At 44.7% G+C, this 23457-nt stretch overlaps 1 protein-coding gene and 1 long non-coding RNA gene across 2 annotated transcripts; both read left to right on the top strand.

The window, feature by feature from the left end:
* Nucleotides 1-3382: 3382 nt before the first annotated feature.
* Nucleotides 3383-15766, top strand: GNA11 (G protein subunit alpha 11; the record flags this gene model as incomplete). Its single annotated transcript, XM_082495601.1, has 7 exons — nt 3383-3518; nt 7942-8126; nt 9788-9942; nt 10971-11099; nt 12527-12656; nt 13423-13576; nt 15079-15766. The coding sequence occupies 7 exons, from the start codon at nt 3383-3385 to the stop codon at nt 15267-15269; spliced, it is 1080 nt and encodes a 359-aa protein (XP_082351727.1). The 3' UTR covers nt 15270-15766.
* Nucleotides 15767-15835: 69 nt separating this feature from the next.
* Nucleotides 15836-19393, top strand: LOC309681670. The gene is made up of 2 exons (XR_014270055.1): nt 15836-16990; nt 18563-19393. It is a non-coding gene; the product is annotated as an uncharacterized lncRNA (long non-coding RNA).
* Nucleotides 19394-23457: the final 4064 nt, after the last annotated feature.

Here is a 23457-nt window from a genome sequence, read left to right as displayed (position 1 = left end):
CCCTTGCCAACCTGCTGGAAAACAGAGGTGAAGCTATATAGATTGGCAGGACCTTCCCCACTTAGGTAAGCAGCTGCTGCTCAGAGCAAACACTGTTCGAGAGCATGCAGCAGTAGGAGACTGGGGAGAATGCCTGGAAGTCAGTGACATCTGCTGACAGCAGCGGTTGTGAGACGCTGTGAGGGTAGAGAAAGGTAAGGAGAGGAACATCTGAGACTACAGACACAGCAACCCAGGTGGGGCAGGGAAATGGAGACTGGGGCTTAGGGAATCACATAGCACACTGGTGACAAAGCTGAGAGAAATCCCAGGTCTCCTGTTTTCTAGGTGAGCCCTCTGAGCACAAAAGCTTTTCCATCAGGGCAGAAAGGGAAGGAGTGGACAGACTATTGTTGCTTGGAAACTAGCAGTTCTGTCATTCTTAAATGGATAGTTTGATCAGGATTCATCAGAATGGACGTCTGCCAGCAGGAACGAAGCAAGTGGTCCAGAGGATGGATGCAAAATTTGTTACTCCAAAAGATGGCAAGCTGTGAAAATTTCTTCAGGATCTTCTGGCCTTTAGATTTTGATCCTGCCCGGGGGAAGGTAACCAAAACAATAGCCTCCAGCATATAGCACCTTGTGGTTCAAAGCAGTCTAGCAATCCTAACTAGATAACTCTTTAGCATGCTCCTGAGGCACAATATCTATCTTGCACTTGCAGCCTGAGGACATGCAAAGAGGTTAAATGACTTGCCTAAAGTCAGAGCAGGGGTTATATGAACTTAAGTCTTCTGCTTCCTTAAGCACCGTCTATAGATAAAATTCCAAAGGAGAGATCATGCTGAGCAGCCCACTGTGACTTCAGTTCTGGATGTCCTGAGCACCTCTGTCTGTAGAATAATTTTTGCCTGCCAAAGCAAAATGACTACACCTCCTTCACCAGAGATCAGTAATGAGGGAGTAACATTCCCCTCTCAGCTGCAGGGCATCTGGAAGAGAAAGTAAGAGAACATAAGAATGGGAGGTATCAATACTGTGAAAGGCCAAACTACGGAGAGACCACTGAGTTAAAAAGTTAAAATCTTCTTTTAATTGAGGCCAAGAGCTCACGGGAATAGCACAGGTATAAGTGGAGCAGGTGGAAAACACTGAAGTGGAAAACAGAACCTGTTGTTTGTCAGTATCTCATGTTTCTGTCTCAGCCAGACTGCCATGAGGTAGGGATTGGCAAGCCACGGCACAAGCCAGGCAGGTAACAAGGAAGACAGGTATGTAACAGCTCCATTGTGCTCTTTTGGACCTTCAAAAAGACTGGTTACATACAGACCTTCAGGCAGAGTAGACTAGGAAAGGTGAGTGAGCCCAGCTGCGGAGGTGTGGGAACAAACTGCAAGCAGACAGAATGGACAGTGTTGTAGCTGGGTGTCCATAAGGACTCCAAAACACCAGCAGAAGCACCTGCAAAAAGAACAAGAGACTGGGTAAACTGAGGGGTTAGGGAAGTTGAAAGTGAGACAAAGAAACAACAGCAGATGGAGCAAGAGAAACCAAGACATGCAGGGGGAGAAGACAGTGAGAAGAGACTTCTTTGGAAAGTTAAATGTGCATCTCTCTACCTTGCCACGTGGAATATGCAGAGGTCTTGCTCTCCCTACTTCCCTCCTTCCAGGAGGAGAGATTTGAAATGAGAGGCATGTACTATAGCACTTACAGTTCCATGGGGCAGGGACAGAGGGGCCCCGCTGAATCAAGGTGCACGACATCTGAGTACAGCTTGTAACAGCTGGAGCCCTGGCATCCATCTGAAAGCAAGGTGGGAGCTGCTGCATGTGGATTTTGGCAGCATCTGCATTGCTGCATGATTTGGCCGTGGAAAAAGAGAGTCTTCACAATCTCCAGAATTCCATCTTTCTTTCTGTATGGAGGGCTGTGGGGAAGCCACCTGGTCCTGGGGTGACTGGGACACAGGGATGGGACTTGGTAGGTCTGATTTGACACGCATCCCTCCCCCCTGCTGCTGTCACCCCTCTCCTGGAGGGGTCAGGGATGAACTGAGCCTGGGAAACCAACTCTGCAGGTGGAGGAGCAGAGCTGGGGGGTCCCAGGCAGCCATGCACCCACAGGGCAGTGGGTGTGCAGCCATGGGCACTCCAAGTGGTGTGTGCGCAGGGGGAATCCAGGTGGCTGGTCTTCTGCTTGGGCATGTTCCCAGGGGGCATGGCAAGGATGCTCAGAAAGATAAGGGTAATGAAAGGATGACTATATGGCTCTGGCTTGGACAGGATGCCTCAGGCTGCTGGTTGGGGTACCTGTGAGAGGGCAACAAGGACCTAGTAGGAAACAATGGGGAAACCAGGGTTAAGGACAGCTTTGAGACCCCTGTCTGGAGAGAGGCAGAGCAGGGAGGGCTCGGAGGTCGCACCCGGAGGGTTCAGCTGGCAGGCTCTGTTTCTGTCTGGCTCGGCTCTGGTGCGATGTAGTCGGGAGACGGCAGCCGCCGGGGCCTGGCAGTGCTGGCCCGGCGCTTCTGTCCCTCATTTGTTTCTCCTCTGCATGGAGGACTGCCGCAGCCGTGGGCGGCAGAGAGAGGCCGGGCTGGCTGGGTCTGCGGGGCCTAAGGCGTAGGTGGGGCCTCCCCCGAGCAGGGCCGGGCCCGGCTGGCTCCGCCGCGGCGGCGCAGGGCACCCCGGAGGACAGCCGGGCGCCGCGGGAAATGCCGCAACGTCCAGGGCCGCGGCCCGCCCTGCGCCGTCGCCCTAGCGGCCGCCGCGGCCCTAACGGTCCCGCGGCGAGCGGAAGGGCGGCGCGGCGCCGGCTCCGCGACGAGGCCCCCGCCGCCCCTTCGCCCCGGCCCGCCCCGCCCCGCCATGGGTGCCCCGGTCCGCCACCGTCCCACAATGCCCGGCGGCCCCGCCCCGCCCTGGGAACGCGCGTACGAGCGCCCCCCCACCCGACCGGCCAACCAAACTTGCACTCCGGTTGGCCGCGGCGCCCCGCCCCGCCGGTCCGGCCCCGCCCCGCCCCGCCGCGCGCCGCGCTCTCCCACTGGAGCCGGCGGCTGTCAATCAGCGCTTGTTTTCGGCGGCAGCGCGTTGGGTTGCGCCGGCTCGTCGCTGGCTCGGCGGGGCTGTGTGAGGAGGGAGCGGCGGGCGGCGCAGCCGGGCGAGGGCAGTGCGCTGAGGGGGGGGGCGGCGGCGGCGGCGGCGCTAGGCCCGGCCGCAGGAGTCGGGGCCGGGGCCGGGGCCGGGGCCGGGCCGGGCCGGCGCCGCGGAGGGAGGGTGGGGAGGGAAGGGGGCGCCGGGCGCGGGGCCGGGCCGGGCTCCCGGCCGTGAGGAAGACGGTGGTCGGTGCCGGGGGGGTGGGGGGTGGGCGGGGGCGTCCCGGCTGCGGCGCGACCATGACTCTGGAGTCCATGATGGCCTGTTGCCTGAGCGACGAGGTGAAGGAGTCGAAGCGCATCAACGCGGAGATCGAGAAGCAGCTGCGGAGGGACAAGCGCGACGCCCGCCGCGAGCTGAAGCTGCTGCTGCTGGGTGAGGAGCGCTGGGCCCGACCCGACCCGGCCCGCGGGGCCGCCGCTCCCGCCGCGGGGCCTTGGCCCGGCCCCGGGCTGGCGGCGGCTGCGAGGCTTGACAGGTCCGGGTGGCTGCGCGGCCCCGCCGCGCCCGGGCCGTGGCCGGGAGCGGGTGTGGCGGGGAAGCGGCGGGAGCCACAAGCGGTCCCCACCTCGGAGCCTTGTGCTCGGAGCGGCCTTCCTATCGGCGCCGGCACTGGCCGTCCATTGGCTGCTCTTTGTTTTTTATGATGCGTTCTCTGTCAAAATGGATTTTGACATAATCAGGAACTATGGAGCTAAAATTACTGGTTCTAAATGCAGGCACGCACACACACGCGTGAAAATCGTCTCAAGGAAACGCTTCCCAGAGCATGCTGGCCTTTATTAGCGTATGAAAATTCACTGATGGGGTTGATGCTTTTCGGTATTGGCAGCAAACTTCTGGGCCTTGAGTGAATATCTGTGGAAAAATTGGCCTCTGGCACCTAAACCACAGAGTTCCTCTTGCGCAGTCTGGGGAGGGCCTGGGGTTAGGAACTTGGTGTAGCGACTCTGAAGGGAGACGAAGGAGTAAGAATGTGCAAGTTCTCTGTCTGATGAGGAAATGGCTATAGTGTTTAGCATTACCTTCAGAGGCAGAGATCACCTGTGTGGTGATAAGGATGTCAGTGTTCAGATGGAAATGTAGTAGTGTTCTGTGGTTGTGCAGATGGATAACAATTCCGTGTTTAGATAAGGTTTATAGGGGATGGGTAATCAGTTACAAGAGCAGCCAGCTAAGATTTCAGGCATTCACATCCTTCTTCAGCAATGAGTTTGATGTTCACGTCCAGGTAGACCCCAAATTAAACTTAAGTTACAGTTTTCATGGGTACTGTGATTTATCATAGCTTGTGTATGTATCCTGCTTTGTGTCTTAAATACTGTATCATCTCAAGCTGAAATATGAAGCAGGTCTGATGGATTGAGCTTATTCACTTAGGGTCTGTTGTGAGTTGGCAAGCCATTAAGGTACAGGTGAAGAACTCGGATGATTGTTGTAAAAACAAATGTAAATCTTTACAGGCATGAAGTGAGGCTGTGTCTTTGGAGGTCTCCAATATGGACGTAGTTGCATAGTGATAATTGTTAAGTGAAGGCCAGGGCTTTCCTTCTCACTGTGAATCCTCAGGAATTAACATGTTGCTCTTCTTCAGGTGAAGGGTAAAATTAAGGGCTTAATGTTTGTGCTCTTTGAAGATGCTGTGTCAGTTTCTGTAAGGCTTCTTGTAGACTAGGGAATGTGTCTCTCGCTCTCATACCTAAAGCAGTCCCACAGAAGCAGCTGTTTCAAAATAGGTTGGTGCTATAGGATAGATCTGGGTTAAGAAGATCCCACTGGATCTAAATATTTCACTTTAGAAATAATTCATATGGCTTAAGAATCCTTTCTGCTTTTCTTTTAAGACACAAGTAAGATTCAGCATCAGATTTAAAAAAAAAAAATCTATACGAGGTCATTAATATTGGATAAGCAACACTCCCAGTTTTAGGATGTGTTTGCTAGGTGCTTCTCACTGAGTACAGCGTTGCACAGTGCCTACCTTAAGTTGTGGCAGGTAACGTGTGTTCTCTTTCCTTGATATAACTGCTGCTTGCAGGGATTTCTTCTGTCTTGTTCCTATTGTGTGCAGTTCTTTCAGTCACAAACACTAGTGATTGTATTAGTGAGAGGGCTTTCCAAAATATTCAAAATTTTGAAGAAAAAAAAAAAAAAAGCATGTGTGGAGGGAGTTTCTGCCTTGTAGAAACCCTGGTAATTTTTCTTGTCACTACATCTAGTGATCGTTAGTTTGTTGAAGCCTAAAGCAGAAAACTGGGGTGAAGAATAACAGTGCTAATCAATGGTGAACCTGGTAATAAGAAATTTGATTTCATGATATTGGACATAAGGTAGTCATTTGTCTTTTTACTGGGTGGGGAGAGGGGAGAATATTTTGTACAAAAATTACTTGTGATTAAGCATGGGATACTGTTGACTGAGTAATGTATATACAAGTGTCTGTCATGTACTTGAGGGTCATTAGTAACTTATTGTAAACTCTGCTGCTTTCACCTGTTGACAGAAGAAATCATGAATTCAGATTATCTCCTTGTCTCAACATTGTCATATTAAAAAAGGTTATTGTGCTCTTATAAATGTAGGAGACCATACCCACCAGAGCATGTAATGTTCTGGTGTAGTGCTGTTCTGTATTGTTGATGGCCTAGGCAAAAGCAAGAGGGACCTTCAAAAAAACCCAACCAACCAACCAAAAGAAAAAAAAAACCAACCAAAAAAAAAACAACCAAAACCCCCACCAAAAATAGGTAATGGTGGAGTGACAGGAAGAATCTGTATTTGAACTCTTCAGTTCTGAAGTGAGTGAATGGCTGATGCTGAGGTTTCTCATATGTTTTCATTATTGGAATGCTTTGAAGCACCACTTTTTTTTTTTTTTTTTTTTCTCAGTTTTGGTTGCTGTGGTAAAAGACAAGGAAGTATTTCTCACCACAGCGAGAGAAACCACAAAATATTTCAGTTTCCCATTTTCCCCCCCCTCCCCATTTATGGTCCAGGTTTCTGTTTGAGATGGAGATAATTTGTTGTATGTTAATGGTGTTTATAATGTTAATTTCTAACTACGCTGACATAACTTCTGTCAGTTCTTGGAGATGGGGAGAGTTTATTTTAAACATGCTGCTTCTAGTTATGTGCTTGCTGCTTTTATTTGAGCATATTTATTTGTTTGCCTTTTAGCCTGGCACTATAAACATGAGTAATTGAGAATCTACATGTGAGTAGTAATTGTGTATTGTGATGAATGAGATACTGTCTTAATATATCTGTCCCCTCGTGTGAGGTGAGTACCTGGTGGTTCCTGTGGTGAAAGCCAGGGCTCTGCCAGCATCTTTATTTGTAACTGCAAATCAAACAGATTTGTCACTTAAGGAGATATGTTTTCGTTTTTGCTCTCAGTAACCAAGTGAGCTGGGCCACTGTATTAAAAAGAGCTGTCTTTTTTTTTTTGTATGTGTTCTGCATATCGATAGCAAATTTTAGAAGGTTGAACAAAAGTACCAAACAGAGATGTCAATGGTATACGCTTAGGCTATTGCTTGTGGGATGAAGTGTGGAGGTATTGCTAATCACATGCAAGACTTGACCCATATGTCCCCTCCACAGAGGTACTTTCCATAATACCAGTTGAATCATGAATTTAACAAGGCTGTCTGACGGCATGGATGCTATATCTGATGATGTTTTTCTCTTGTACTTACTGTGTTAGAAATTTCCCACCATCTTTTTATATCATCTGTTGGCCTTTGCATGTTAAACGACACTTTTCTGGGGCCATAAACGTAGGAGTGGGAGTATCTGCCCAACTGACTGCAGGAAGCAGGTGCTGAGAGGGCTGGATGGTTTAATGTGCTGGCATTGGTGCGAGGGTGCCTTGCCCTCCCACCCACTCCAAGACCCAGCTTCTCTGGGACAGTAAACCTGTGTAATAAGGAATGGGTAGCCTTGCTGAGCAGCTTGCTGTCTGTTAGGGATCAAGATGGAGTGCAGACAGCTGTGAGCAACATCCTACTCTGTTCTCCCTGCCAGTTGCTATTTTTAACCCTATAATATCCAAAGGCTGCAACCAGTATTAGAGGTATCTTGCCACAATGATGATGATAATTTCAGTCCTTAAGAGCAAACATTATGTTTCCACAGTAGTTTGGGAAACTAGGCACTGATGCACTGACTGGGTTGTTCACATCAGGTGGATAAGCAAGTAGTTTCTCGAGTTCCATTCTCCTTTAGAGTTGATTTTTCTGTTGTGTTCAGTTCTTTTCTGTGAAAAGACACATAGTCTATAAGGTAAAGAGCATTTTGTGCCAAATCACAGCAAAAGAAAATTCCCTTTTTACTGTGCAAATAGGCTTCCCCCAGCCCACTCACTGTCATCTCAGTTTGCAGTACTTATCAACTTGAGAGTGCATCAGGGCCCTCTCTGGCTGGTGTGGTGATTGTAGCATCTTGCTGGAGTATCTGGGAATAGGTCAGGTGTGACGGACAAGGGCCTTTTGACGCAGAACGTGTGGGAGTGGCTGTAATGTGAGATTTGGAATAAGTACCAGAGCTGCTTTTGAAGGCTGCTGTAAAGGACAAGATGTCTTCCTTCTATGCTGTTAGGTTCGTAGTGGGGATGAGCAGGGCCATCCAGACCGTCTTTTAATATTCTGGAAAGTGACTAAAAAAGTGGTTGGAAGTAGCATGTACTTGGGTATAGTAATAGGAACTTAGGGGTATGGTGTAGTTGATGTTAGCTTGCTTTCTTCTGTAGCAAGCCTTGCTTGTGATGGCTCCTAACTCTCTCTCTTGCATTCTGTAGGCACTGGGGAGAGTGGAAAAAGCACATTCATTAAGCAAATGCGTATAATTCATGGCTCAGGCTACTCTGAAGAGGACAAAAAAGGCTTCACCAAGCTGGTGTACCAAAACATCTTCACTGCCATGCAGTCTATGATCAGGGCCATGGAAACCCTGAAGATTCTGTACAAATATGAACAGAACAAGGTAAGTTTCTCTCTATTTTTGCATGTTTCTTTAGGCAATGGGGATTCTAGGATTTGATTTCTAGGTTCCTGTTTGTTTGTGTCCTCCTGCATTGCAATCTCAACCTCTGTGAACTCCTTCCCATAAATGTTTGGTGCTTAAGAACTGCTTTTTTATGTCGTTTTGGTGATAGCTGACTCAATTTACTTGGTTGTGTTAAGGGGTAGAGCAACTTTCTCAGGATGGTTTGTGCACTGATCTGCATCATGAGTGGTGGGAGCAAGGGACTGGGATACAATATAGGGCAGGGTATAGGACAGGGGTTCTTCCTACTCATTTCAAGGATTCAGTATTGTTAAATGTGTTGGACTTTTCTTTACATGAGATATTATTTGCATTGGAACTTGAAGCTGACAAAATACATGCTGGACCCAAAAGGCACCTCTGTTGGTAGCTACCACTCTTACTGCAGTCTGTCAGTTTTTCTGGTAGGTACGGACCAAAGGTACAGACCTTTCTTAAAGGATATTGGTCACAACCACAGAAGTCTGGCTTACTGATTTTGGGTGCAGAAATAATTTTTTCAGTCTGATCTGGTCTAAATTGTTTCAGCTTTTTTGGGGAGGACAGGAAGGGCGAGGGTGCACCAGGAAATTAGATTTTTTTTTTCTTTTTTAGTGTGTTTTGCTTCTTTAATGCTTAGTACAATTTCACTTAAAAATATTAATGTATTGTACCTGTTCTGACACACAGTAACTTGAAGCTGTTTTTTTTAATAATTGTTGATAGGGACTGGATGGTGCACCAGGAATTCTTGAGTCTGAACACCGTTTTTTGCCTTTAGAGAGGTTCTGCAATCTCAGTGATTAGAATGGGTAGGGTGTGAGGAAGCTTGCCTTGCCTGTGCTTTGCCTGGGGCATGGTGAAGGTGTTTTGTTAGGTATAATCTGCCAACTTTTACTTATGATAACATTTGCAGAACTTGGTTTGGTTTGGTTTTCCATTTTTCCTGGTATAGGTGGTATAGGCAAAAGCCCCTTCCTGTGGCAAGTGCACTAAAGATTTCAGAAAGCAGCATGGTGTGGATAATAACTTCAGAGATGCCATAGGCTGTTGTAATGACTGTAGTCCTTCCTCTGCTTATAGGTTGTTGGGTGGGCATTTTTATTTTCTCTCTCAAAAGGGGTCATGATTGAAGTATGCTTAAACAATGTCTCTGTTGCTATTAAAAATGTAGTTTAATTTTTTTTTTTTTTTTGTAACAAACCTGAGATAGCAATGTGTTACCCAACTGCAGTTGGACCTCCTCAGAAGCTGGGCAGCCTGTGGTTCCTCACAGTGAGTGCTCTGCCTTGGAAACCACTGTGTTTCAAAACACCTGGTGATCTAATGATAGGTGAAACCTGCTGTTTTACAGCTTATTCTGTGAAGGAGCATATGATGCTTTGGGGGAATTTTGCTGCTGTCTGCTGTGTCTTAGATTTATAGTTTACCCACTGTCCCTCTGGACTTAGCAACCTGATCCACAACCAGCCTGTGGATCCTTGAAGTCATAATGTAAAGATTTAGTTCATCTGAGAATTTTTTGATTGCCTGTGACTGGTACCCCCTGCTCCCGATCCCGCCCCCCCCCTACACCTCCCTCCCTTTTTTTTTTTTTTTCTTTGCTTTTCAATCTCCAGGCCAATGCAGTGCTGATCCGGGAAGTGGATGTAGAAAAGGTCATGACATTTGAGCAGCCATATGTAAGTGCAATTAAAACATTGTGGAACGACCCTGGAATACAAGAGTGTTATGACAGGAGAAGAGAATATCAGCTTTCTGACTCAGCTAAATAGTAAGTATATAATTGCTGGCATGCACTTGTAGATGGTGGTGATGGTCTAACAAATAATACCTGTCCAGTTTCTCCTTTTTCTAGAGTTTGTTTCAAAGGGCAGGAACACTGCTGTAGATTTCACTACGTAGTTTGTTTGAAGTACGCTTTATCTTTTTCATTGAGGTGGATGAGTCTCACTAGTGTTTTTGACAAGCTGCACAGTCTCTACTGGCTACATGTATTGGGATAAAAATCATAGGCATACGAGAGAGGCATTTTGTCTCTATCAGCCAGAAGTATCCTTAGAGAAAGTTAAGATGAAAGAGCAGTGGGAGCAGGTAACTGGTAACTTGTTTGAATCTGGCTCCAGAAAGGCAAAGAGCTTTGCTGGAGATGGGGGAAGCTATGTGTATTTGGGGATAGATTTAGATCTGGAAATTCTTTACCATTTGCTACTTTTCATGAGGGTATGAAGTGTTCTGGTGGGTGATAAAAGACAGTTGTTCACGCATCTGCTTCTGTATATACCTGAGGCTAGAATCTCTACCTTAAGCCATCTATGTCCGTCCTGGCTCTTAGGCAGCAGAAGTGTTGCACTTTCTCTTCAGATTTGTCCTTTGTCCTACAGGTATATATGGATGTGTAACTTAATGGATTTATTATTAACAAAATCTGCGTCTAACATAGGTTCACTTATAAATAGAAAACCTCAGATGAGACTTAATTCTGAAACATAAGCATCCACTGTGCTTAAACTTTCTCTCTAGTAAAGATTGTGTTCCACGCTCCTATGCAGAGTTGGTAAAGTTGTCCTTAATGTATCTGTTTATCTTCCGAAGGGGATGACTGGTGAAGTATGGTTCCCCAAAGGTATATTCTGTTATTTTTCCACATCATATTTTAAATGGTTCAGGTGACTTCTGACTTTCTTATTATGCTAGGGGAAGATTAAATGTAGCAGTGTTTAAATCTGTATATTTATGTGCTGCAACCTAAGGTAGTTTTTTTTGTTTGTTTTTTTTTTTTTTCCATTTTGCTTCTTGTAGCTATCTTAGCGATGTGGATCGTATCGCTACCCCAGGATATCTACCAACTCAGCAAGATGTGCTACGGGTTAGAGTTCCTACAACCGGTATCATAGAGTACCCCTTTGACCTAGAGAATATTATCTTCAGGTACTGAAAGTGTATTCATGTTACAGTTGAACTGAGAGAGGAGTGATATGGTTTCAGAAAGGATGAGTTCTGGATTGCTTTAGACTGTCCAGGTGCTTAGTTGAGAGGCTTGAGTGGATGTACATGCTGCGAAATTCTGAGGTATCGGCTGACAGGTGCTTCTGTAATGGGGATGGTGTAACATTTTATTCTAATTAAGGGAAAACTCCAAGCTGAAGTGTTGACACTCACAAAACAGAACATGCTTTTGAATCAGTGACACTTAAAGCCCAGCTAACCATCTTGCTGGAACTGGTGTCCTTCCTCAGAAGGATTGTGTTGCTGGCATCTGAGGCTGAAGTGGTGGCTTCTGAGGCAGCTGAGTGAACTGTTGGTAGCTTAAGCCACCAAGGGGAGGAGGGGGAAGCTTACTCTGGGCAATGCTTGCCTTGAAATGTATTTCCCTTTAAGAATGCTTAGCTCAAACAACTTTTTGAGAATTTGTTTTTCCTTCAAAAAGAGACCACTTTTTGTCCAGGAATATGTCCTAATATGTGATACCTAGTATCTGCCTTCAGAGATGGGTTTCTGTGCCTACCTTGTGCTCTCAGGATGATACCAAAATTTGCTGCCTATGCTGCTGCAGCAGTAGATGGTATTTGGAGGCTTAAGCCAGCAATTGAGCATGGCATAAAGGGCACAATGACATGCCTGTCTATTGCAAAGCAATTTTCTCCCTAGCTGTCTGGTACTTACATGCTGGCTGCCCTTCTCTACTGCAGTGTTGACATTACAAGAGAGGAGTAAAGAAGCCTGCATCCTCTCTCTCAAACCATTCAGTTGCAGATACACAGAAAGTTACTCTCCCTGTCTGGTTTGCTGACTTATGAAACAGATATAGGGTTTTAGCAAAGGTGGATCGGGTGTGTTGCATTTTAGGTGAGTGACAAAATAATTTTAGCGTACTATGCAGATGGGACTTACAACTGAGGAGCTGAAGTGCGTAACTGTTAATAGCATGTTCTAAGAAGAGTTTAATACCTAAGAAAGCTGTCTGTGTGAGACAAGTTTTGAGGCAAGCAGGTGCTTTAATAAAAAATAAAAAACAGTTTGCTCATTTGACAGAGCAGAGTTTTGAAGGGCTTGTCTTTTCAGACTCAGGACTGCTACTTAAAAAGCCAGAGCAGAATGAAACTAAAAATGGTAATGCTGATATTTGGGATTTGGATTTGGTATCACTCACCTATGGCCATCTCTTCAGTTTGATATATTTCTGGAACAAGATATTTTGTAAACTTGATGGTTTTGTTAGCAAGCACATATTATCACGTGCCAAGTTAACTTGAATGGTAGAGAGTCACGTTTGTTCTCATCGTATGCTGGTCCTTTGCATTCAGATAGACGACTGCAGCTACTTCTGTGATACTATATGTATTTATCTTCCTTAGAATGGTGGATGTTGGAGGTCAAAGATCAGAACGAAGGAAGTGGATCCATTGCTTTGAAAATGTGACTTCCATCATGTTTTTAGTAGCACTTAGTGAATATGACCAAGTTCTGGTGGAATCTGATAATGAGGTAAGCCAAAGAATGGAATTCTGCAGGAGGGTGGAAGGAAAGGAGGAATGTCTGTCTAGCTTCTTAGAGATTGGCACTGAAGTGCTTGGTGCCAAGTTGTATTATTAAGTATTACTGGTTTTGGCCTCCAGTTCTTCCTATTGCAAAGGGAATGTGAGCCTCAATGGGTCATGATGTCCCTGAGAATGGAAAATGCACAGTGCATTCAGATCATCTGTACTTCTCAAGTAATACTGAAATACTCTGAAATTGCTGAGTTCTGTGTGCCTTGGAAGGTACTGTGCAATGTGATGGCATGCTCTTAAAAATCACCCATTCCTCTTTTCCACACTGAATTACTTTGTGCTGTGACTGCTATCTAGTTAGATAGTGACTGGTCTCTTTGAAGATGCAATACTGAATTTTTGCACTTCCTAATAGATTAAAAAAATGCCATTAGGTAACAGCAGTTACTCCTTTTCTACTAGACAAAGCGTGTTCACAAAGTATCGTAGCCAGTCCTCTCACATGATGATCAAAGCCTACAATGACTTTTAAGCCTTTTTATATGAATAGCTTGCCAGTTAAACGAAGCTTGAGTCCATCAGATTTTGCATTTCCTTTGCATTTACTAGCACAGCTTAAGCCAGAACTTACCTGGCGCCAAAGTATTCTGTGTACAGTATCTGAGGTGCTGGATCGATACAGATCTGAGTACGTGTGCAGGTAGCAGAAAGGCATCTTAGGGCTCATTTGTGAAAACAAGGCTTTCTTTTTCTTATTTCAGAACCGGATGGAAGAGAGTAAAGCTCTCTTTCGAACCATTATCACTTATCCATGGTTCCAAAACTCTTCTGTTATCCTGTTTCTCAACAAGAAAGATCTGTTGGAAGACAAGATCCTATATTCCCACCTTGTTGACTATTTCCCAGAGTTTGATGGTGAGTCGCTTTTAAGAAGGAACACATATATCTAGAAGAAGGGGTGGGGTGGTTTGGTTAGAATTTTTTTGGTTTCTAAAGAAAACTCAGATCTAGACATGGGGAAAATATCTTAATTTGAGAAGGAATACCTACAACAATGAGAAGATGTCACAAAAATGTCTTAATCATATGTAGATAACTGGAATCTGATTGAATGATCAAATAATGAACCTCTCCTAGATGAAGAATTGCTCCCAAGCCCCTGCCCCCCCTCCCAATATGCACTTCAAAGTATTAAATAATGGACATTTAACTTTCCTACCTGTATGCTTGTACATATAACCTCTTTCATAAACATGTGACGATTCGCTGGTATACTGTAGTCAAGAGGTGACATGAGTCCTTGTTTTGAGAAACTGACTGATCAAATACCCAAGTTGTTCAAACGATGGTGCTGAAAAATCTCAGCTAGCATGAAATTCCTATTAGTGTGTCATCTGCAGCTGTGGAAAAGTAATATCTATGGGAAACAGAGAAATTCCCATCTGAAACAAAATTCTTTAGCCAAAACAGCATTTCAAGCTCTTCAATGAAGTGCTTTTAAAGTTGGCCTTATTAGTTGTTCTCCAGCTTCTGGAGTTTCATGCCCCCTGCTGTCTGAAAGCACAAGCACTCTGAAATTGTCAATGGTGGAAAACATGATGTTTTTACAGCAGGCTGGGAATGGCTGGTGAGTTTATTGGTCAAATAGTGTGTACTTCTAATATAACGTAACAGCTGGAGACAAGATCACAGCGTCAGGAAGTGTCACATACTTTCATTTTTTTTCCTGTAAGTATTTACTGTAGCTCCTCCCGGGATGCTGCATGGCTTGTGAGTGGAAGGTAGCCCATCAGACTGCCTCTCAAGAGATGGTCCTTGCAATGGAGAATGTGACAACACCAGTACTGTGAGAGAAATATCAGTAGGTGATGTTTTTCTGAGGAGTTGTCAGCAATATAAAGTAAATAATGGCAGAAATTCCAGTTTTTAGGTCCTGTGAATTGACCAGCCAGTTAGGACAGACTTCAGTGTTGGCTGAAGATGACCCTTGTTTGCAAAACATACGCTTGTGTCCTTCAGCGCGTAAGATCCATCTATATATTATGAAGAAATATATATCCCATCTCAAGAAAAGAGCATTGTGTTATGTATATCCAGCATCTGTCACTGTTATCTAGTGAACACAGTGCATACAGAGTTATACCAAGTGCTGTGTTTCAAAGCACGGTCTGAAATGAAGCCTTGGTTTCTGTCAAAACTCTCAGCCTTGGAAAAATGCCTTTTGTAGGTTATGGTTAGATAACTGAAAAGCATAAGACACTTCAGCTCCTGGGGCTTTAATGCAATAGATGATCTTAATTTCTTCTTTATAGCTCTCTAACCCTTAAGAAAAAAGTGTGCTAGCAATTATTCTGATGGATCAAACTGGGGGATGCACTTAGCATAAATCAATTAACGGGTTCCTTTGTTTGCTGCAGGCCCACAGAGGGATGCACAGGCAGCCCGTGAGTTCATTCTCAAGATGTTTGTGGATTTAAATCCAGACAGCGATAAAATCATCTATTCTCACTTCACATGTGCCACAGACACAGAAAACATCCGTTTCGTCTTTGCAGCTGTCAAGGACACCATCCTACAGCTCAACCTGAAGGAGTACAACCTGGTTTGACCTGCTCTGCTCTTGGCCCCTTGAGAGGCTTCATTGTGAAGAAAAGACAAAAAAAGAAATTTTAAATATGACAGGAAAAAAGTTTTAATTTTTGATGATGTAATGATTGCAAATTGTCTGATCTGTGGAGTGGCAAGTGCTCAGTGTTATCCTGGAGTCTCATGTCTCTGTCCACAGAGTAGTTGATTTCATATTTTTAACAAATTGCTTTTATTTCACAGTTAACGGGGATATGCCTCATTTCTTCAGCACCTTGCTTACTTCTTAATTTTTGCCAAACAGCTAAGGCAGTCTCATCTTGAGCTTTCCTTTGTTGCTTAGCCCCTTTTTTTTTTTCCTTCCCCCCCTTTCATGCCCATGGTATATATATAGACAAAAATAACTTTCCAGCCGAGATTGTGAATTCACTGGACTGTGGGAGTGCAGAATGCTACTGGTCCCTTTGCCTTGTGCTATAGGGTGCCTCTGGTGTAATTTGCTAATTCTGCTTGCTTTTTTTTTTTTTGCCCCCCCCCTCCCCCCTTCTTTTCCTTCCCCAGGACACGCTCCATGGTTCACTGTGATGAAATGTTGGGGAGGAGCGATTGCTCTCCAACTATTGTGCAAAAAAAAAGGAAAAGGCAAAACGAAAAAAAAAAAGCCATCACTTTTCCATTCTTTATATGTTCTAGTTCTGAGTTATTTTTTTTTCTTATCAATTATAAAAGGTATGGAGACTGTGATTATTATTTTTTTTTTTTTTAAATTATTGATGTTCTATACATAGTTTGCTACGTGTTACTGTATTTTGTTCATGGACTACAAATGATGGAAGCTCTTGGAGCAATAGCTGCTGAGCCTGGGGAAGTGCCTGACTGTAATTGTTCTTTTTTTATTTTATTTTGTTTTTATTTTTTTCTCACACATACACACATCCCCACACACCACAAGCGCATGCAAGCGCACAAGGCTCAATTTGCAGAAAGAAACTGTTGAGTAGAGTATATGACATCAAGTGAGCAACTTCTCTATGCAGCAAATATCAAAAAGCACACTGAGTAATTGTGGCATCTAAACATCAAACTTTGGCTGGATTGAAAATCTTAGTCTTGTGCCACCCTCTAGTTCTTTTCTTGCTGCTAGTAGCAAACAAGCCTTGTTTATTGCATTTTGTGCCAGTGTGTTGAATGACTTGGTAAGAATTCTTTGGTCCTGTCCAACTTGCAGATTTTGAGAAAGGACCAGAGTTGGTGGGTGACAAACTTTGGGACATAAGTAGGATTCTTACTTGAAACCGTTGAGGATAGCTCTTGGAGGGAGTGGCAACTCTCTCTCTCCTGTTTATGCATTCCCCTGAGGCACATGCTGCTGTGTTTCTCTGTAGAGGAGTATGGATCCTCTTTGGAAGACTTGCACACATACTTGCTCCAGGGTGCATGTGATAATCAAGTTACAGTAGTCATGGCTGGAGCACGCGGCTGCTATGGAATCCAGAAAGCCCTGCTCTGGTTGCGCTTTTGTTTAGCAGGAGAGTAGAGGCAGAGACAGCAGGGTTTGCTGGTACAGGTGGAAGGCAGAGTGGAAGTAGTTCTAGCTTCTGGATTCCAAATGAAACTCCACTAAGCAGAAGGATGTGAAGTCTTTGCACATTAGAGAGCTTTTTCCAGCGGCTGAGGCAAGTGAACAAATGTGCTGAAGACCTGTTGCCGGCCTGGAAGATAACTGCAGCGGCAAGGCAAAGAGTGAGTAGGAAACAGGGAAATCTGACCCACCTCTGGACGTGTGCCGTTTAGCCATCGCTAATGCTTCTGTTTCAATTCCAACAAGTAGCATTGGGTCCAAATTCTCTGGATCAACCAGATTGCCCCCTTGAAGGCCAGCGGGCTGCCAGTAGATAAAGACTAAATGAGGTTCACTGTTGAAGGGGGCTGTTGATATTTTGTCTCTTTTGTAGACAGAGCACTACATCAGTGTTTTGCACAACATGTAAGAGTAAATCTTAACTGTCTGAGATGCTTAAGATGCTTTGATCTAGAACACTAAAATATGGAGGGACATAATTTTGAGTAATTCTGTTTATAGGTCCCTCTTGTTTTCCGGAATAGCTGAGGGAAGCCTCTGTATGTCTCAGAGCACTACAGAAGAAAGCAAGCTCTGCTAAGAGTGATTAGAGAGCTCAAGTTGGACCAGTAGCCATGGGACCAACGGTTGAAGAGCCAGTCTGGCTGAGTGGTGATGCTGAGGGAAACACAGCATCTCTTTAGACTAGCCATGCTCTGGACTGCATTTAACACTTGGGAGGAATGAGAGGGATTCCCATGTGTCAGACAGCTTTGCATCAATTTTACTGCTTTTTTTGTCTTTATGCCAAAATGATCCATTTTGTAGAAACTGTCCTATAAAGAGGAATTTATAATCATATTTGTGTATTCTGAGTGCTGTTCATGAAGCAGATGGCAGCACTGGCCTCTTCTGCTTCTGTGATCCTCTTGTAAATGGTTCACACTACAACTATTGCCAGCAGCAAACCTGGCACTGAGATGTACAGGTTCTTGGAAATAAATTCCCAGAAGTTTTTTTTTCCAAGGTGAATGATGGTGGTACTTCCACTTGAATCAGAAACTTTTCTTTGTTTTGTATCCTCCCCTTACTTAAGAGCTGCTGCCCTGGCACAGGAGGAGGGATCTTGGCTTCTGTCTCTTGCAGAGTGAATCTGTGTTGTCGTGGGGAACAGTGGGAGGCTGTGGGCACAAGGATTTAAGCACACGCTGTACATTACTGAGCTGTACCTACTTGGTGTAGCTGTTGGCCTATAACTGGCTTGGTGTGATGATTATTGCAAAGGGAAGGGGAGAATATTATGGGATGGTTATCTCATGAGTTCCTGAAACCTCATTCTGAATTAGGGGAGGAATGGGTCAGACTTGTACACATAATCTGGAATTGTCTGTGGACTATGTTATATGTGAGAAGATACCAGTGTTAGCACGTGCTTTTCTTAGCAAGCAGTAGCTTGGGTGCCTCCAGCTTGACCAGTGAAGCATTCCTGCAGAACTGGTTCATGTCTCTATTGGCTGGCCCTTTGGCAAATGCCTGCTCTGACAAAAGTGCCAAACCTTAAACCAAATTTGCCTATATTATCTTTTCTGAAAGTGAGACCAGTCAGAATTTTCTGCAGGTTGAGACGACAAATTAACCTTCAGAAAAGAGGTGGAATCGGGTTCTTGTAGACAATCTAGAATCTTGAGTCTGAGGAATTGGTCTCTTGGCTAACCTCTGCTCCTTGTGCACTTTTTATCTTTGTTCTGCTGAAGAAACCAACATACTTTGAACCAATTTGAAACTTGAAGTCAGTGAGGAGAGGACCATCCCATTTCTTTGTACCATTCTGTGTGGATTGGCTACTTGGTGAGCAACAACCCCTTCCTGCTTCAGCATGTCAGATAGCTCCTGCCCTTTCTGCCTGTCTCCCCTTCTCCCAGAGTTGAATTTTTTGGTCTCTTGTTGTTGCTTCCTAGCAATGTTGGCCTTGCGTTCAACTATGTTTTTTCTTCATGTGTTTTATTGTTTTGGTTTTTTTTTTTTAAAAAAAAGTACTTCCGGAGTGTGCTGACCATTGTATTGTACTGTACAGAGCCCAGGTTGTTAGAGTCCAGCAGAGATAAAGTGTGTTATGCAGCACCCAGTTTTATAAGAGTATGGTTTGTGCCAATGCCCCTTCTTTAGTAGTGCCAGAGACTCTTTACAAGTGCCAATGTGGTGGAAATTATTTGGTTATACTTGTATATTATAGGATCCTGATTTAAGACAATTTAAACATTATCCTATTTAAAAAGATACTATATAAAATGCTGTTTTTAAACCTTGTCATTTGCAATGCATGTATTGTTGTGTGTATTGGGGTGGGGGGAGGGAAGAGGGTAGGGTAAAGGAGTTTCTGAATAAGATGCCCAGTGTCAGGATCTATTCAGGCTCCAAACTGTCTCATTCCTGTCCAGGAGTGTGATTGTTTCTTGGAATGATCCCACTCTGACTGCTGGGCAAAACCCCTTATTACAGAAATATCTGATGGAAATTGATTTTCATATCTTTCTCCTGAAATAAATTCTCTGTTTGAAATTGGAATAAATTTTGTTCCTAAAAGCCGTGATGGTCACGTATGCATTTCTTCACTCCTGTCTCTTCTCTCCCCCTCCTTCTGGTCGGCTGAACAACTTCTGTACTCTGTGGGACCTGCATCTGATTGAAGCATACTCTGCCCTCCTAGCTAGCAATGTTGTCCTTGCTCAGAAAATCGGGACTCTGAGGCATAGAAACAAAGTGAGTTTTGGTAAATACAAGGTATAATACGCAACAACCATATATAACATACTGTACAAATAATTCTGAAGTGTGAAGAGTGGCCGACTAGGGTTTTAAGATACAGGGCTGCAATGGTGGCACCTTGACTTAAATTTTTACAGCTTTTTTGAGTAGAATTGCTAAGTGAAGCTGTCAGTCTTTGCTGCTGCCTCTGGTAGCATCAGCCCATTTCAGGCATGTATCTTGCAGGATATGTTGCCAGTAGCAGAAATGCTGGTGGGACCAGACCTGCTTCCAGTCTTGTTTGTTAGCAACATGGACTGAAATAGGAACACTGCTTAAATTTAGCCCTTTAGGAGTCCAGGGATGGATGATTGTGAAAGCTTTCACAAAGGGATTTCCTGGGATGGAGTTTCTAGAATTTAATTCTCCTTCTCTAGGATTGTTCTCCATGAATTTCAAATGAAATCAGCTGTGAGTGGGTAGAGACATCAAACTTCCTCAGTGTAAGGTTTACCATGTTTTCAGGAAGCTGCAGCCAAGGATGTTCTACTCCCTTTTATGTCATTTAATGCACAGGTGAAGTGGCAGGTACTGGACAGCCTGAGATGCTGTGTTTCGTCTTGAACCAGGAGGATCACTCCAATCTAGTTAGCCATAATATTGGCAGGTATTTCTGTCATCGCTGTTTTCTAATTAAAGTGAATGTACATTGCTTTTCTCAGTAGTTCTGCGTTCTTACCAGCTGGAAAGCATGAAATTAGTAGCTGAAAGAAGTGTGTTTAGTTTGTTGTTTATTTCCTTCAGCTCCATGTGGGTCATGTGTTGTGCCATTCTTTGCAGAGCAAGTATAATATGCTCCATTTAAATAAAGCATAGTGACAGATTCAGACTCTTCATGGAAGAAGGTAAAGTCTTAATGACCAGTATTCCCAACTGACTGCAAGAGGGCCTTGTGGTCTGGCCTTTTGCTGCCTCCAGCCATGATACTGTGCAAATTGCCCATACGTGCTGCAGGTGTGCAGCACAGGTGCAGTCTCTGCGCTGAACAAGCTGCAATGCTTCATGCGGGATGGTGGGTCCTTGCCTGTCCTGGAGTGGCCCTGGGAAAGGGGCAGCTGGGAGCAGCAGCTGATAGAACAGTCCATGCAGCTTGCTCGCAGTTGCTGTCTTTCCCAAGGGCCCCTCAAACGCAGACTGAGTAAACCATTTCCAACAAGACAGTGAGCTCCTAGCCTCCACCCCAGCAACCGGGGGTGAGACCCTTCAGCTCCTTTGTCCTGTGCAGGCAGTACCCCATGCTGTGAGGAGAGGTCTTGGGAACACAGGAGCGGCTGCGGTGCGGAGCTGTGCTGCTGCCTGGACAATGCCTTTCTCCTTTCACCTGCTCTCACCAGACGCTTGGGAAAAGAGGGCTGTCAGATCTGGGCTGTGGGCCAGGTGAGTATTCTGGTAAGGTGTGCTGGCTCAGGGACTGGGGTTTTGTTAGTGCTGCAAGTCACTTCAGGCCTGGCCATTAGGTGTTACTGCCAACACCAGAACAGGTCCTCGGGATTATGTACATGTGTGGACCCAGACATTAAGGAAATCAATTTCGATCTTCTTCATATTAAAACATCCCATGCAGAAGAAGAGGGCAAAGAAGAGAGAATTTGGGGTTCTCCTTGTCCTTGGACAGCCATCATCCTCATAGAGAGAAAAAGCTCTTTTCTTTGAGCGTAACATTTGCTCACTTGGGAAAGCTAAGGATGCACCTGTGCAGCATGAATAAAATGTCATCTGAAATTTATAAAGCAGGAATATAATGCCTCCCTCCTTTCACTTCAGTTTTCTTTCCTGTGCCTAGCCTGACCCCAAGTTGCCTTATGCAGGACTCTTGCAATCTACAGCATGCAGGTCAGAGGCACAGAGCAGCTTTGCTTGTTTGAACGGCAGCTGTTGATGCAACTTTGCTGTCACGAGCAGTGATTTCCTGGACCCCAGGCTCAGCGAGGGGCATCCATCCAGCACTCTTGGCCTCTAATTTATGTGTTTGTTTTCCTGTGCAGCACATCTGCCCTCTGAAGGCTGCTGGGTCCTGCCTCCCGTTTCATTGCCCACTTTTATCATACTGAGTCATTGTGATAAGCTCCAGATAGCTCAAATATAGAACACGGAAATCATGAGTCCCTCCATTGCAGAAGCCAATCTCTTCTGACGTGAAGGCATTTGAATAAATACTGCAATTACCTGTTTGTGAAGGTAGTGCTTTGGAATGCAGGTAGATAAAAACTTTTTTCTAAAATATTAAAAAAATATTAAATATTAAAAAAAAAAAAGCTTTTATAGTGTATGTGTCCCTACAAACAAAAGCGATAAGAACTGATGGGAAATAGTCAGGATGGAAATTAAGGCTTCCAGAAACCACCTTGGACAAATCTTCTGCCTTCTTTCTCTCTGGTTTTTGAAGCTAGTTGAAAAAAAATTGTATGTGTAGTCTCCTCTCCATGATATCTCAGTAGCTTCCCAGCAAAAGCTTGCACCGTTAGCCATTTCTAAAATGAACTCTTGTCTGTGTACTCTCCTCAGGCATACCTGTTCAGTGTATTTGTCTTTGAGCTGTTTTATCTTCTGCAGTGCAGTCCAATCGGGAATCTATGCCTCTACAAGCAATTTTTGTAACATCTGTATCACCTTGGGTTGAGCACTCATGGTTTCTGGAGAGTTCTTGTGGTTCCCATGCCAGGCTGTATGAGACTCAGCATTTGGGCTGTGAAAGCTTCTGGGTGACCTGGCTTCCGAGATGGGCGAGGATGTGGCTCAGCAGGGACGAGGGATGCAGCCTGGGGACTGGTTGAATGCCCAGTTGGGTGCTGTTACCTGTTGTCACTGGCCACTCCTATTGACTGCTCCCAGAATTGCTCCTCCCTTCATCACAGGTGCGTATCCATAGATCCTGGCCGTGGAAATAACCGGTGCTTGTATGAAGCACCCGAAGGGCAGGTCTCTCCTGCTGTGCTGGTTCGGATACTCCCTCCCAGTGGCTCAGACCTTCAGTCTCTAGTACTGCAAACAGCTGATAGCTTCAGTGAGGCTCTTTGCAAAGTAGAGGTGATATAGGATGAGAATATCCCTGGAATTCTTCTGGAACGGATTTGGCAGCATGATTAAATGTTGTAAAGAATCCTAGGGGAAAGAGGTGCCTGCAATGAATTTACTTCCAAACTGCAATCTCATGCTTTGTCGAAAAAGTTTTTTTAGAGGTAAGATTTTTTTGGATCAATTCAGAAGTTGTTTAGAGATAGAACCTTGAAGAACACGTGCTTTTGCTAACCCAAAGAGGGCACTGTGTGCATGTAAAACCCACAGCATAAACGTGCTCTCTTTGTGCAACATCATCACCTGCAGCAAAAATCACTGATAACTTTGTTCGGTTATAGCTTTCCTTAGTCACGTGAATGCCCTAGGGGACTTTGAGACGTTTTGAATTACTAGGCTTGGAAAGTACTTTGAATCTTAAAATCTTTGGTCTAGTGCTTTGTACCCAGCGCTGCTGCAGATACTATACCGGCTCTAACAAGTCATCCTTATGCAAAGGTGAACATAAGGAAAGGCAAACGCTCTCCAGAAGTACTTCTTGAAAAATGAAACCCATTAGCGGCTTTCTTTTAACACAAAAACTTCAGTCTGACTGCTGCTTTTCAAAAATTTTGGAGATCATGTTTCTATAGTAAGGAAACTTTTTGTTGTAACCTGCAAACTGAAGTGTATCTATTGGCTTAAAATGGTTTAAGAACAGGAACTGGTTGGTGTGAAACTGGGCTTAATCAAAACTTCCAGATAAAAAATAAAAGAACAAGTTTGGATTCAAAAAGACAGATGTTCTTATTAGTAATTTTGTAAACTTTGTCCCCTAGTCTTTGATTTT

The sequence above is a fragment of the Vanellus vanellus genome, assembly GCF_965231255.1.
Source record: "Vanellus vanellus genome assembly, chromosome: 25".
In the NCBI taxonomy this organism is placed as follows: domain Eukaryota; kingdom Metazoa; phylum Chordata; class Aves; order Charadriiformes; family Charadriidae; genus Vanellus; species Vanellus vanellus.
This window is presented reverse-complemented; position numbering and strand designations above follow the sequence as displayed.